This window comes from Littorina saxatilis, linkage group LG7 (assembly GCF_037325665.1).
Source record: "Littorina saxatilis isolate snail1 linkage group LG7, US_GU_Lsax_2.0, whole genome shotgun sequence".
Classification (NCBI taxonomy): Eukaryota; Metazoa; Mollusca; class Gastropoda; order Littorinimorpha; family Littorinidae; genus Littorina; species Littorina saxatilis.
Genome location: NC_090251.1, coordinates 1,986,374 through 2,002,148, shown reverse-complemented (window position 1 = coordinate 2,002,148; position 15,775 = coordinate 1,986,374). Strand labels below are relative to the sequence as shown.

The window sequence follows — 15,775 nt, the reverse complement described above, 5'->3', positions numbered from 1 at the left end:
AAAGTGGATGAGTAAATATCTTGTTTGTGACTTTGATTAACGCAGGAACGTTGTCGTTAGACTTTTTTGGTATGACAGTTTGCTTTGTATTCCTGGCCTGATGAGTCAACGTTTTTGTATTTTTCTGAAAGTAGCCATTTTGGTTTTAAACGTATGTATGCTAAGTTTCTTGAGTATTCTTAGTGCTTATGGTATTGTTGAACGTACGGAACGTAATTCTTTATTGTTGTTGAACGTACAGAACGTAACTCTTTATTGTTGTTGAAGGACTAACCAACGAGTGTTTGGTAATTGTAACTTTCGTGTCTGTTTGTCTTCGCCTGTCTTGTGATTGTTTATTTTTCTTGTATTTACTTCTCGTGTCTTGTTCATGCATTTTAATACCTTTTGCCATGTCTAATAATTTGTTTTCTTTTCTCTTTTTCTTTCTGTCCATAAGTTTTTTACCGCAATAAGTAGTATCGCAATACGTAGTATCGCATTACGTGGTACTGTAACTATATATCTATACATTACTGATCCCTAGTGTCAGATGTAAAATAATAAACCAGTACTTTTGCGCGTTATCGCTTGTAACCTGTGTTTGTCATTTCGTATGAACAATATGTAGTACCAGCCTCGCTCACGAAGGCGCGCACACAAATCAATTTAAAAACACTTTCATCTTATTCCTTGTCGGTTCCTGTTTCCAAAAACATATAGATATGATATGTTTGGATTAAAAACACGCTCAGAAAGTTAAAATGAAGAGAGGTACAGAAAAGCGTGCTATCCTTCTCAGCTCAACACAACCCCGCTCTTCTTGTCAATTGCACTGCCTTTGCAAAGAGCGGTAGACTGACGATGCTACGAGTGTACGGTCTTGCTGAAAAATTGCATTGCGTTCAGTTTCATTCTGTGAGTTCGACAGCTTGACTAAATGTTGTATTGTCGCCGTACGCGACTTGGTTTGTTTTAGGATCGATGTTGATAATGACTGAGAAAGGAGAATAGCCGGTGTTAGTTTTACAGTCGGTTTTATGAAGTTTGAGTAAAGAAGTGCGTGGTTTTTACCTCCCTTTCCTTTTCCTTCCCCTTATTTAGTTTGCTATTATTGTGCTTATCGTTTTCTGCTTCTACACACACACACACACACACACACACACACACACACACACACACGCACGCACACACGCACACACACACACACACACACACACACACACACACACACACACACACACACACATCGAATCTAAAACTATAGGAAAGAGCCGAAATGGCTGCACTCCAGCTTCTTCTTCTTCTGCGTTCGTGGGCTGAAACTCCCAAGTACACTCGTGTTTTTTGCACGAGTGGAATTTTACGTGTTTGACCGTTTTTTACCCCGCCATTTAGGCATGCACTCTAACTCATCTTTGATCTCCCAAAAGACTCCATAAACAAACTAGTGTATCGAGAGGCTGGCTGGCTGCCCCTCGATGAAGAAAGAAGACTAAAGTCGGCCCAGTACGTATCAAGAGCAAACTTGTTCTTTTGACAATGCTGTGAACGAAGAGCTCACTGCTGAGTTTGACACAATAACCTCGGCCTCTTACCAAAACCTAAAAAGAAAAACACCCAAAATACACGAAGCAACGATTCCACTAGCAGACTATATGTTCAACCGATATTTCAAGAAAGTGGGGGTAAACCCAGTTAGGATGGCCCACATTCCCATTCACCCCTTCCCATTTTGGTTCATGGAATCCCCCATTATCATCCCTGATCATGATCTGGGTGTAACAAAAAAAGATAACCCTGTACTTGTCTCATCATTAGTAAAAGAAATAATCTCAAACAATAACAAAGATCACCTACAAATATTTACTTACGGCTAAAAAAAAAAAGATGACAAAACAGGCCTACACTCCCCACCTCCCTCCATAAAATACTTAGCAGCATTCGCACGGATGGATGCGCTCACAAGTGCTTTCCCCGTCTCTGTGAATGTGGAAAGTTTATATCTTTTTTACTTTCACTGTTGATGCCACTAAAACTCTCGTTACATCCTGCATTCTGTCTAGATTAGATTACTGCAACTCCCTTCTCATAGGCTGCCCTGACTCCACTCTCCAACCCTTGCAAAAAGTACAACACTCTGCAGCACGTCTCATTTTCAGAGCTCAGCATCGACAACCCTGCACTCCTCTCATGAAAGAACTTCACTGGCTTCCTGTGTCTGAACGTATTAGGTATAAAGCTGCTTGCTTCTGCTACAAGATCATCTCTGAATCGGCACCTTTCTATCTTTCGGAACTGGTCTCCCTCTACACTCCCTCTCGCACCCTTCGTTCTTCTGCTGATGCTCAACTTCTCCGTCAAGGTCGCTTTAAACGCAAGGCTCATGGCTTCCGCACGTTTTCGTATCATGGCCCTCAGTTATGGAATTCACTCTCCTTTCAATTACGTCACTCTCCATCCATTTCATCTTTTGAGTCCAATTTGAAAACTCACTTGTTCCAAAAACATTACGGATAGTTCCTTAGGCCAAACAAAAAAAATTAGTCTGTTTACGGTAACATAGGCCAAAAAATAGGGTCGGTAGGTCGGGATTTTTTTAAAAATATTTTTCTCCCTCACAAAAAAAAAAATTAAATTATTTTGCCCAAAAAACAGACTTTTTTTTGTCTTTCCCAAATGCCAAAAAAAAAGTCTAGGGTCGCGCGAAAAAATAGGGTCGGTCGGGATACCGTAAACAGACTTTTTTTTTTTGGCCTTAGCATAGATTCTGGGGATGTGAGATGTGCATGATGTGTTGTTTGAATCTGACAGTAATTGTATGAATTTTTTATACATGTATTGTTGTCACGCGCTTTGAACTTCTGATAAGGCGCTTTATAAATGCCCGTTATTATTATTATTATTATTATTATTATTATTATTATTATTATTATTATTTAAGTTATTGAGACATCCCAGTGCACTAAGGGATTTATAGAGCAAATCGAGAAAATTCATTATTGAACGAAGCGCATAGCGCTGAGTTCAATAATTATTTTTTTTCGAGATTTGCTCTATAAATCCCTTAGTGCACTGGAATTGTTTCAATAACGATATTGTCAGTACCGCCATAGAAAAAAGAAGATTCCAAACGCACATTTTGCTACGCGCATTTGAATAGGCATAACTGTGTGGTCAGGTCGTGTACAGTAAGATCTACTTTTGTGTGGGCCGGTGTCTCAAGTGTGTCGTGCTTTCGTCTCACGCATTTTGATTTCTGTTGGTAAATTCCAGTGTAGCGTTAAGCTGAACAGTGATGATCTTTCAGAGATACCTCATTTGAACTCGGAGAAACGACTGTGCTCTTCATTATTTGCAATTCGAAACCTTCAGTCGAGCTTCGATGGATTGACTGTGCGGAGTGACTCCCCTTGAATTGACTACCCCACGAAGGACTCGACGGTTCGCTCATTTTCAAAATAAATGTGGCATATTTCTCGTGTTGTATCTTCACTCATCGGGGAGTCTGATACTAAATATGAACGGTAAGAATGCTCTGAACCCTACACGTATTATATCCCCATCGTTTTTTCGTTCACATTTGCCCAACATGTTAATTTGCTTAGCGGGGTTTATGTCGTCTGCTATCTAGGCAAGACCGAACCACTGCAGTCTGCACTGTCACTGAGTCTGCACGAATGAGCCAGGTAGGCTGGTAATAAGTCTTATAATTGTATGGAAAGAACGTTCTGAACCCTACACGTTTTCGATTACGATTGTTCTTGCCTTGAAATAATAATTCGGAAACCATTCATTTACTGAACTGATGCAGTCGTATTTCAGTGTAGTCTGCTACGTATGACAGAGTCGATCGAATCAGTCTTCCAAATGCTGTGTACGTTATCGGAATAACACTTGTGTTTTCTGTTAGCCGCTGGGAATTGTATGCTAACTCATCATTTGGAAATGTGGATGATAAGCTACATGCCACTAACACGGCATATTATGAGAAGAATCTATGCAAGTCGGCGAAAATGAGATGAAACACAGCGGCTTCTATTTTTCGATCACTGGCACTGGCACAGGCACATGCAATCTGTCAGAAAAAAACCCACTTCTGCTTTAATTGAGAAGCAGGGAATTTATGGTCATTTGGTATTGTGGAGAATATAAGCTACATGTCATTAATTAATTCTGAGGATGAGAGTACAGTCTCGCTTTGGCAAAGGGCGTAAGAATACGCTCTGTGGAAAAGTTAGCGCGCTAACAGATTTAAGCGCATCGCCATTAGCCAATCAACTGGTTCACATCAGTCATGTGACACCAGTACTTACTGACAATTATTATTATTATTATTATTATTATTTAAGTTATTGAGACTTCCCAGTGCACTAAGGGATTTATAGAGCAAATCGAGAAAATTCATTATTGAACGAAGCGCATAGCGCTGAGTTCAATAATTATTTTCGAGATTTGCTCTATAAATCCCTTAGTGCATTGGGATTGTTTCAATAACGATATTGTCAGTACCGCCAGAGAAAAAATAAGATTCAAAACGCACATTTTGCAACGCGCATTTGGATAGGCGTAACTGTGTGGTCAGGTTTGTGTCACTGGATCTACTTTTGTGTACGTGTGGGCTGTCTCAAGTGTGTCGTGCTTTCGTCACACGCAAACTCTTGTTTTAATTTCTGTTGGTAAATTCCAGTGTAGCGTTAAGCTAAAAAGTGATGATCTTTCATAGAGACCTCATTTAAACTCGGAGAAAGGACTGTGCTCATAGTTATTTGCGATTCGAAACCATGATCGAGCTTCGACAGATTGACTGTGCAGAGTTTTGCCCCTTGCCACGGTCGACGGAAAGTACATTTTCAAAATAAATGTGGCATGTTTCTCGTGTGGTATCTTCACTCATCGGGGAGTCTGGTACTAAATATGAACGGTAAGAATGCTCTGAACCCTACACGTATTATATCCCCATCGTTTTTTCGTTCACATTTGCCCAACAAGTTAATTTGCTGAGCGGGGTTAAATGTCGTCTGCTACTGCTAGGCTACCTGCCACCTGGGCAATCGAACCACTGCAGTCTGCACTGACTGAGTCTGCACGCATGACGCAGGCTGGTAATAAGTCTTATATATGGTAAGAACGTTCTGAACCTAACACGTTTTCGATTACGATTGTTCTTGCCTTGAAATAATAATTCGGAAACCATTCATTTACTGAACTGATGTAGTCGTATTTCTGTGTAGTCTGCTACAGAGTCGATCGAGTCAGTCTTCCAAACTGGTCTAGCTGGTACGTTATCGGAATAACACGTGTGTTTTCTGTTAGCCGCTGGGAATTGTATACTAACTCATCATTTGGTAATGTGGATAATAAGCTACATGCCACTAACACGGCATATGAGAAGAATCTATGCAAGTCGGCGAAAATTAGATGAAACACAGCGGCTTCTATTTTTAGATCACTGGCACTGGCACAGGCACATGCAATCTGTCAGAAAAAAAACCCACTTCTGCTTTAATTGAGAAGCAGGGAATTTATGGTCATTTGGTATTGTGGAGAATATAAGCTACATGTCATTAATTAATTCTGAGGATGAGAGCACAGTCTCGCTTAGGCAAAGGGCGGAAGAATACGCTCTGTGGAAAAGTTAGCGCACTCCAAGAGTGCGCTAACAGTTTTAGCGCATCGCCATTAGCCAATCAACTGGTTCACATCAGTCATGTGACACCAGTACTTACTGACAATTATTATTATTATTATAAATAGATACACACTTGTAAACTTATGTTAGTTTTCGCACGTGAGCATGAAGGAATGTGCCTTTATGAGGAATGTATAGTGGCTTGCAATTTTGAATTTTCACTGTGTTAAGGTGGGGAGGTCCTTCTCTACTTCTTTCTTTGTTTTCCCATTGACATATAGTTTTGTTCTTGTCTATATGTTTACATAGGTTCCCCATTAGCTGCTGTCCTCATCCCCAGCCGACTGTTTCCGCTGAAGCCGTGAAGGATACTTCTTCATGTAGGCGTGGACATCTTTTTCGTCGCCATGCAAGGCTTCCAGTACCATATACTTTTGTGAATACTCTGGGGACCTGTCATCGACTTTGGAAGGACGCTTTATTTTAACACTTTGTACCCCACCTATGTTGACAAAGATTTTTTAAGCCGAGACCAGCTGTGATGCAGCAGGTCACTCATAATTGTAGAAACTGTGTATCAACAGGCTAGAATGCTGGCGTTAGATCAACGTTACAGGAAGCGACTGAAGCTAACAGTCTAAGCAGAATGCGGATATGTGCCGAATGAGAACAGATGCAATGTACATAGTGACTGTGTGTACGGATATATATCCATACCTGGTCAGATAAAGCCAGGTGAGTGGGTACGGATATATGCGTACCTGAGAGACAAGGAGTTAAGACCACATCTGAAATGAGGATTTAGTCTCTCCATAATCAAACGCTGAAGAAGATTTCAGAATGAACTTTGTTAGATAAATTATGGTTGTTATGATCGCCACATTTTAGGTCCCCCTTTTCAAACTTCCCCGCTTTTAAGACCTTACGTTTTTGGATTTTCTGTTCACAATCTGTTGTACATTTACCTACATATTAAGCAGATTTCCTCCTTTTTAAGACCTGCTTTTTGACTCACATGCGAAGCAAAAGTGAGTCTATGTACTCACCCGAGTCGTCCGTCCGTCCGTCCGTCCGTCCGGAAAACATTAACGTTGGATATTTCTTGGACACTATTCAGTCTATCAGTACCAAATTTGGCAAGATGGTGTATGATGACAAGGCCCCAAAAACCATACATAGCATCTTGACCTTGCTTCAAGGTCAGGGTCGCAGGGGCCATAAATGTTGCCTAAAAAACAGCTATTTTTCATATTTTTCCCATTTTCTCTGAAGTTTTTGAGATTCAATACCTCACCTATATATGATATATAGGGCAAAGTAAGCCCCATCTTTTGATACCAGTTTGGTTTACCTTGCTTCAAGGTCAAGGTCACAGGAGCTCTTCAAAGTTGGATTGTATACATATTTTGAAGTGACCTTGACCCTGAACTATGGAAGATAACTGTTTCAAACTTAAAAATTATGTGGGGCACATGTTATGCTTTCATCATGAGACACATTTGGTCACATATGATCAAGGTCAAGGTCACTTTGACCCTTATGAAATGTGACCAAAATAAGGTAGTGAACCACTAAAAGTGACCATATCTCATGGTAGAAAGAGCCAATAAGCACCATTGTACTTCCTATGTCTTGAATTAACAGCTTTGTGTTGCATGACCTTGGATGACCTTGACCTTGGGTCAAGGTCACATGTATTTTGGTAGGAAAAATGTGTAAAGCATGTGAGTCGTATGGGCTTTGCCCTTCTTGTTTTATTCTTGGAGGCCTGAAAAGGGGGTTTGGAAGGACACTGTATCATTTTGTTCGAAATTCAGAATTCAAATAATTCTTCATCAACGAGTGATTACTGCCTCACCATAGCAGTTAGGCCAGTCTTACTTTTATTAATGTGCCGTGATGCAAAGACGTTGAGCAGTTTTCAGATGTTTATGAATCTAGGGCTTTCAAAATTTACTGACATGTTGGACTCCATGACATCCAAACATGAAGTTCAGTTACCCCTTGTCAACTTTGAAGGTCACATAGTGGGCGAATTTTTAGCAACAAGTTGGAACATGGTATGACTGTTCTTACTCACAAGGGAAGTGATTTAGTTATTTACTGATATTCATTTTGTTTGGCCTTCTTTCACCCATTTAATCATTCATAAATGTTCATACCCAAGGGAAGTAATTCACATATATCTATGGCCAATGTTTTCACAGGGCATCTGCCCCCCCTCCCCTCCCCACACACACTCACATGGGCTAACACTGACATGGCTTTTATGGGTATGACGCTCTTAAGCGCAAAGAGCATAATTGTAAAGTTATGATGTTGCGCTATATAAATGCTCCTTTATTATTATTATTATTATCTTGTTCACAAGGGAAGTAATTTACTGATGGTGTGTTTTCATTTCGTGTGGCCTTCACCGATTTAAATACTTTATTATAGCTTATCCAATTATAGTGTGGATGAACACTGTCTCCACTCAAAATAGTCCTTTGCTATTGTACATTGTGAATCAACATTTTTGTTTTTGTCCTGTTTGAATACAGTGCAATAATTTTACAACCAAAGTGTTAATCACTTAATGTTAAAGATGTTTACATAATCTGTGAAGGATTATGCATTTTAAAACTAATATTGTTGAATGTAAATTGACCTGTGACAAGTCAGCAAAGTGCAACATCCAAGCATGAAACCCGCACACAATTCCCAAACAACATGCTTTCTTTTCCACAAAATTCCATCCAGGTGAAAACAATTATGTGAACGTCATAACATGGTGTTTTTTACATTAATAATCAAGCCTAACACCAACTAACATGGTGTTAATAGGCATTTGAGCAAGCTTTAACACCAACATAACATGGAGTTAATAGGCATTTGAGCAATCTTTAACACCAACATAACATGGGGTGTTGCATGTTCAACCAGCAATAACATGATGCTAATCACATTACAAGCAAGCTGTAATACCACCAAAACAAGCAGTTTTGCAAGTTAAGTCTACGATAACATGATGTTACTTGGCGTTAAACCAAAGCTTTAATGCCATCAAAACTTATGTTTGCATGTTACAGACATGCTGTAACACGGTTTAACATGATGTTTTGACCGTCGCAAAACGCGCTGAAATTCCAGGCAATTTCGCAGCGATCACTTCAACAAAATCCAATCAAAATCTGGCGTTGTCGTAAACACCAAAATGTAATAAACCCATTGAAACTTGAAGTTTTGTTGAGATTTTGAGTAGTTTTGTAATATACAAAACGCCACTTTTCGCCCAGTGTATTGAATGTACTCAAGCCAACTTCTTTCCCAGCTAGTGTTCTGCACATTATAGACATTAAGTCTTATCTCACATGTCTCATTTGTTAAGATGTAAACCCGCCGCTGAAGCTCAACCTTGACCCGTTCTGTGAAACCACCGTGCCTTACGGCGTCTTCGACCTGCCCAGCCGAGTCACCCCGCCAGAGATCAAAACCTCTCTCAGCAGCCTGAGCAAGTTGTACGCCGGTCAGTTTGGCGACGGTCAGCACACAGCTAAGGAGGTGGGCAGCTTCAAGGACCTGTGCAAACTGACCGTGGGCTTCTTGCCACTAGACTTATCCAGGAAGGTCATCGTGGGAGCTGCCTTCATGCCGGGGAAAAAAGTATCAGAGGTAATGGCCACAGTGCTCTACAACCGCTTCTCGACCGACGCCAGGGCCATCGCTTTTGCCCTCGTCCTTAACGCCGTAGCCAAGGAGCGAGTCAACAGCAGCGTCAACATCGTCCCAGTCCTCCACCCGCTTCCCAAAAAGTCCGTCGTGAGACACGTCGTGTTCTCCAAGGAACAGCTCACACTTATAACTTACGAGAGTAAAGGCCTTATGGTGTGCATCATTTTGGGGCTCGGCATGGCCTTCCACTCCCCCCTCTTCATCTTCTCCATCATGAGCGAGCGCGCGGCTGGCTCCAAGCACTTGCAGCGTGTGAGCGGGGTGAGTCCCTTGGTGTACTGGACGGGCAACCTGCTGTGGGACCTGGCGGTGTGCGCGCCAACCTTTGCCGTGATCATCGGCCTGCTGTGCTTTACTGGCCTTGAGCCCATCACAGGGGGCTCGCGACCCGCTCTCGTCGTCGTCCTCTTCGCGCTGTACGGTCCGGCCATGCTGTCTTTCGCCTACCTCACGCACTTTTTTTTCAAGTCGGCGCTCGACGCCACGACCATTCTCTTCTTTTTTAACTTCGCCAGCGGCGTTATCATGCCGGGCGTTGGGTACGTCATCACTGATCAAACCGGAACCAAGAAAATCATGACCAACATCCTGGACCATGTGTGCAGTTACTTGTTGCCACCCTACAACCTCATCGCTGGGTTGAACAGGCTTTTCACCAACTACGTCACACTTACCTCGTGTGAACTGGACAACTACAAGCAATCGTGCCTTGTCAGTAAGGGCCAGTGCTGCAAAGGCTTCAGCAAGGGTTGTGGCCGTGAGTGTGTCGACTTCTCGGAGAACTACTGGGCATTAGAGGGCGGCATGGGCAGGTACCTGCTGTGCTTGTTCGTGCAGGGTGTGGTTTTCCTGCTGCTGACGCTGAAGTTTGAGAGGCAGGGGCTGTCGCGGTGTGACTGTATGGGAGGGAGGCACACAGAGGGGTACGCCGCGGGGTACGCCGCGGAGGAAGACGAAGACGTGGCGGAAGAAAGGCGGCGCATCGCGAGCAGCGACGTCAAGGAGTTGTGCAAGCAGGACTGCGTGCTGGTCAAGGTATATCTGTCTCTCTCTGTCTCTTTCTGTGTAAACTCTCTGTCTCTCTCAATCTCTGTCTGTTTCTGTCTCTCACAGTGTCTCTCTATGTCTCTGTATCTATCTCTCTGTCTGTTTCCACGGTGTGTGAGACGTTCCATGCGTGAAAAGCTCTGAGGCGGTAGTGATCCAGCTCTGAGGGGCCACATTTTCGTAGTCGGCTCAGATCGATCACAACTGTAGGTGTCTAAGGCAGAGTTCCACTATACTTTTTGGTTTGCAAGGTTCACAAATGCATTGGGTATTACCAAATGTAGGCACATAGATGCTACAATAAATAAGGATCGCAATAATTGATCATTTGTGTCAAAGAGTGGAGATTTGTATGCAATTTGGTGGTTATGCTCGATACAGTCTAGCACAGACCACCCAAACCCTCATGGGGAGCTGGGTCAATGCTCGATACAGACTAGCACAGACCACCCACACCCTCATGGGGAGCTGGGTCAATGCTCGATACAGACTAGCACAGACCACCCACACCCTCATGGGGAGGTGGGTCAATGCTCGATACAGTCTAGCACAGACCACCCAAACCCTCATGGGGAGCTGGGTCAATGCTCGATACAGTCTAGCACAGACCACCCAAACCATCATGGGGAGCTGGGTCAATGCTCGATACAGTCTAGCACAGACCACCCAAACCCTCATGGGGAGCTGGGTCAATGCTCGATACAGTCTAGCACAGACCACCCAAACCCTCATGGGGAGCTGGGTCAATGCTCGATACAGTCTAGCACAGACCACCCAAACCCTCATGGGGAGCTGGGTCAATGCTCGATACAGTCTAGCACAGACCACCCACACCCTCATGGGGAGCTGGGTCAATGCTCGATACAGTCTAGCACAGACCACCCACACCCTCATGGGGAGCTGGGTCAATGCTCGATACAGTCTAGCACAGACCACCCAAACCCTCATGGGGAGCTGGGTCAATGCTCGATACAGACTAGCACAGACCACCCACACCCTCATGGGGAGCTGGGTCAATGCTCGATACAGTCTAGCACAGACCACCCACACCCTCATGGGGAGCTGGGTCAATGCTCGATACAGTCTAGCACAGACCACCCACACCCTCATGGGGAGCTGGGTCAATGCTCGATACAGTCTAGCACAGACCACCCACACCCTCATGGGGAGCTGGGTCAATGCTCGATACAGTCTAGCACAGACCACCCAAACCCTCATGGGTAGCTGGGTCAATGCTCGATACAGTCTAGCACAGACCACCCACACCCTCATAGGGAGCTGGGTCAATGCTCGATACAGTCTAGCACAGACCACCCAAACCCTCATGGGGAGCTGGGTCAATGCTCGATACAGTCTAGCACAGACCACCCAAACCCTCATGGGGAGCTGGGTCAATGCTCGATACAGTCTAGCACAGACCACCCAAACCCTCATAGGGAGCTGGGTCAATGCTCGATACAGTCTAGCACAGACCACCCAAACCCTCATAGGGAGCTGGGTCAATGCTCGATACAGTCTAGCACAGACCACCCAAACCCTCATGGGGAGCTGGGTCAATGCTCGATACAGTCTAGCACAGACCACCCACACCCTCATGGGGAGCTGGGTCAATGCTCGATACAGTCTAGCACAGACCACCCAAACCCTCATGGGGAGCTGGGTCAATGCTCGATACAGTCTAGCACAGACCACCCAAACCCTCATGGGGAGCTGGGTCAATGCTCGATACAGTCTAGCACAGACCACCCAAACCCTCATGGGGAGCTGGGTCAATGCTCGATACAGTCTAGCACAGACCATCCAAACCCTCATGGGGAGCTGGGTCAATGCTCGATACAGTCTAGCACAGACCACCCACACCCTCATGGGGAGCTGGGTCAATGCTCGATACAGTCTAGCACAGACCACCCACACCCTCATGGGGAGCTGGGTCAATGCTCGATACAGTCTAGCACAGACCACCCACACCCTCATGGGGAGCTGGGTCAATGCTCGATACAGTCTAGCACAGACCACCCACACCCTCATGGGGAGCTGGGTCAATGCTCGATACAGTCTAGCACAGACCACCCAAACCCTCATAGGGAGCTGGGTCAATGCTCGATACAGTCTAGCACAGACCACCCAAACCCTCATGGGGAGCTGGGTCAATGCTCGATACAGTCTAGCACAGACCACCCAAACCCTCATGGGGAGCTGGGTCAATGCTCGATACAGTCTAGCACAGACCACCCAAACCCTCATGGGGAGCTGGGTCAATGCTCGATACAGTCTAGCACAGACCATCCAAACCCTCATGGGGAGCTGGGTCAATGCTCGATACAGTCTAGCACAGACCACCCAAACCCTCATGGGGAGCTGGGCCAATGCTCGATACAGTCTAGGACAGACCACCCAAACCCTCATGGGGAGCTGGGTCAATGCTCGATACAGTCTAGCACAGACCACCCAAACCCTCATGGGTAGCTGGGTCAATGCTCGATACAGTCTAGCACAGACCACCAAAACCCTCATGGGGAGCTGGGTCAATGCTCGATACAGTCTAGCACAGACCACCCAAACCCTCATGGGGAGCTGGGTCAATGCTCGATACAGTCTAGCACAGACCACCCAAACCCTCATGGGGAGCTGGGTCAATGCTCGATACAGTCTAGCACAGACCACCCAAACCATCATGGGGAGCTGGGTCAATGCTCGATACAGTCTAGCACAGACCACCCAAACCCTTCATGGGAAGCTGGGTCAATGCTCGATACAGTCTAGCACAGACCACCCAAACCCTCATGGGGAGCTGGGTCAATGCTCGATACAGTCTAGCACAGACCACCCAAACCCTCATGGGGAGCTGGGTCAATGCTCGATACAGTCTAGCACAGACCACCCAAACCCTCATGGGGAGCTGGGTCAATGCTCGATACAGTCTAGCACAGACCACCCAAACCCTCATGGGGAGCTGGGTCAATGCTCGATACAGTCTAGCACAGACCACCCAAACCCTCATGGGGAGCTGGGTCAATGCTCGATACAGTCTAGCACAGACCACCCAAACCCTCATGGGGAGCTGGGTCAATGCTCGATACAGTCTAGCACAGACCACCCAAACCCTCATGGGGAGCTGGGTCAATGCTCGATACAGTCTAGCACAGACCACCCAAACCCTCATGGGGAGCGGGGTCAATGCTCGATACAGTCTAGCACAGACCACCCAAACCATCATGGGGAGCTGGGTCAATGCTCGATACAGTCTAGCACAGACCACCCAAACCCTCATGGGGAGCTGGGTCAATGCTCGATACAGTCTAGCACAGACCACCCAAACCCTCATGGGGAGCTGGGTCAATGCTCGATACAGTCTAGCACAGACCACCAAAACCCTCATGGGGAGCTGGGTCAATGCTCGATACAGTCTAGCACAGACCACCCAAACCATCATGGGGAGCTGGGTCAATGCTCGATACAGTCTAGCACAGACCACCCACACCCTCATGGGGAGCTGGGTCAATGCTCGATACAGTCTAGCACAGACCACCCAAACCCTCATGGGGAGCTGGGTCAATGCTCGATACAGTCTAGCACAGACCACCCAAACCCTCATGGGGAGCTGGGTCAATGCTCGATACAGTCTAGCACAGACCACCCACACCCTCATGGGGAGCTGGGTCAATGCTCGATACAGTCTAGCACAGACCACCCAAACCCTCATGGGGAGCTGGGTCAATGCTCGATACAGTCTAGCACAGACCACCCAAACCCTCATGGGGAGCTGGGTCAATGCTCGATACAGTCTAGCACAGACCACCCAAACCCTCATGGGGAGCTGGGTCAATGCTCGATACAGTCTAGCACAGACCACCCAAACCCTCATGGGGAGCTGGGTCAATGCTCGATACAGTCTAGCACAGACCACCCAAACCCTCATGGGGAGCTGGGTCAATGCAAAAGCAATGTTTTTTACGTCAAAACATTTTTCAGATTGCATCTAGATTTTTCTTAACATTAATTAACTCGTTTTATCGATGTGCCAGCTCTGAGGAATAGCAAAATGGGCGGAGCTTAGGTTTGTTCCAGCTCTGCCGCAATTCGCAAAACGGACAATATAAGGCCCTTATAGATGAAATATGTACTCCTGGTGATAGAATAGCATATATTTAACACTTCCTATCAGTGGATGGCATCAAAGTGGTAAAATCTGCATGTTATGCGGCAAAAACGAAATGTTCCAGCTCTAAGGTGTTTGATCGGCAAAAACTTCTAGCTCTGAGCAAATGTTGAAATGTTCCGGCTCTGAGCATTGTTTATCGAATGCTCTGTAACTGAACATTATGACAGATGTAAACGAAAAATCAACACAGAACATTTAATATCTTGCGTAATGAGGTATTCCTTGAGTTTTAAGGTACTGCATTGGTGTTTTAGAGTAATTTCCAATAATTCTTTGTAGTATGTTGCATCCTCTTAATTTGAAATATTTCGTTCAGTACCAAATGTAAACATCTGCATGCAAAATGCATGCATTAAGCAAACCCTGTTTAAGGTGGAGATAAATGAAACGGTTAGGTACCGCAGACACAGTTATTGCTTCGTGTCTATTTGTTTCGTGACCAGTACTCTTGATTTTGGTACCGTTTAGAATGATGCTTACCGTATTTGAATTGATCAAACACGTGGCAGTCGCTTATAAATGATGAAGTGTCTAGCTTTTCCCGATCAAGGTACATACTGTTACTTATTCGAACCTGGCAGTGAGGAGGGTATCACCGCAACAGTTGATTTACACCCACCACCACGAAATGAGTCGCATGTCACCTCGCGCGGTTCTGCGCTAGGCTTAAAAAAAAGGCCGGGGAGTGTCTGGTAACAGTGTGAGGTTCACCTTAGTCACAGGCTTATAATATAACTCAAACAGTGTTTGCTCTTTTCTAAAACGTTTTTCACCACTGGATAGAGCATACAAAACTCTTTAGGAAAATGTAAAAATATGAAAATCATGCAAAGGTGACATGCGACTCATTCCGTGGTGGAGGGTCACATATATGTGTCACCGTGTATGTATGTGTAATTTTGATTCTCTGCTAGAGGAAGTAGATATTAGCAAAATACATGTATCAATTACGGCCGCCAGATGCATTTTATATTTTCAAATTATCTACTTTAGTCTGTCGGCCAGTGACCACCTGGGTCAACCCGACAGGGTTGGGGTTGCTACCACACTTTTTTGGCAGATATTAACAATAGTATTCTAAATCTAGAGTCTTGGGGCTTTTCGTTATATATACCGCTTTTGAGAAAAAACGTGGTTTTGTGTGCGTATTTTCCTTCTTTGTGCTTACTATTCCCGTTTAGAGGGTTGGGTTCATTGAGCGGGCATAGAAGTTGAACCGCTTATCTGACATTCTTTAACGG

The 15,775-nt window shown here is 44.9% G+C and overlaps 1 protein-coding gene across 2 annotated transcripts in view; it reads left to right on the top strand.

Moving 5' to 3' along the window:
* LOC138970441 (phospholipid-transporting ATPase ABCA3-like) overlaps positions 1-15,775 on the top strand; it is a 137,210-nt gene that overhangs the window by 50,176 nt on the left and 71,259 nt on the right. For both annotated transcript variants that reach the window (XM_070342900.1, XM_070342899.1), the window contains exon 7: positions 8,982-10,360. In XM_070342900.1, the coding sequence (XP_070199001.1) occupies positions 8,982-10,360 (1,379 nt within the window). The remainder of the gene's footprint in view (positions 1-8,981; positions 10,361-15,775) is intronic.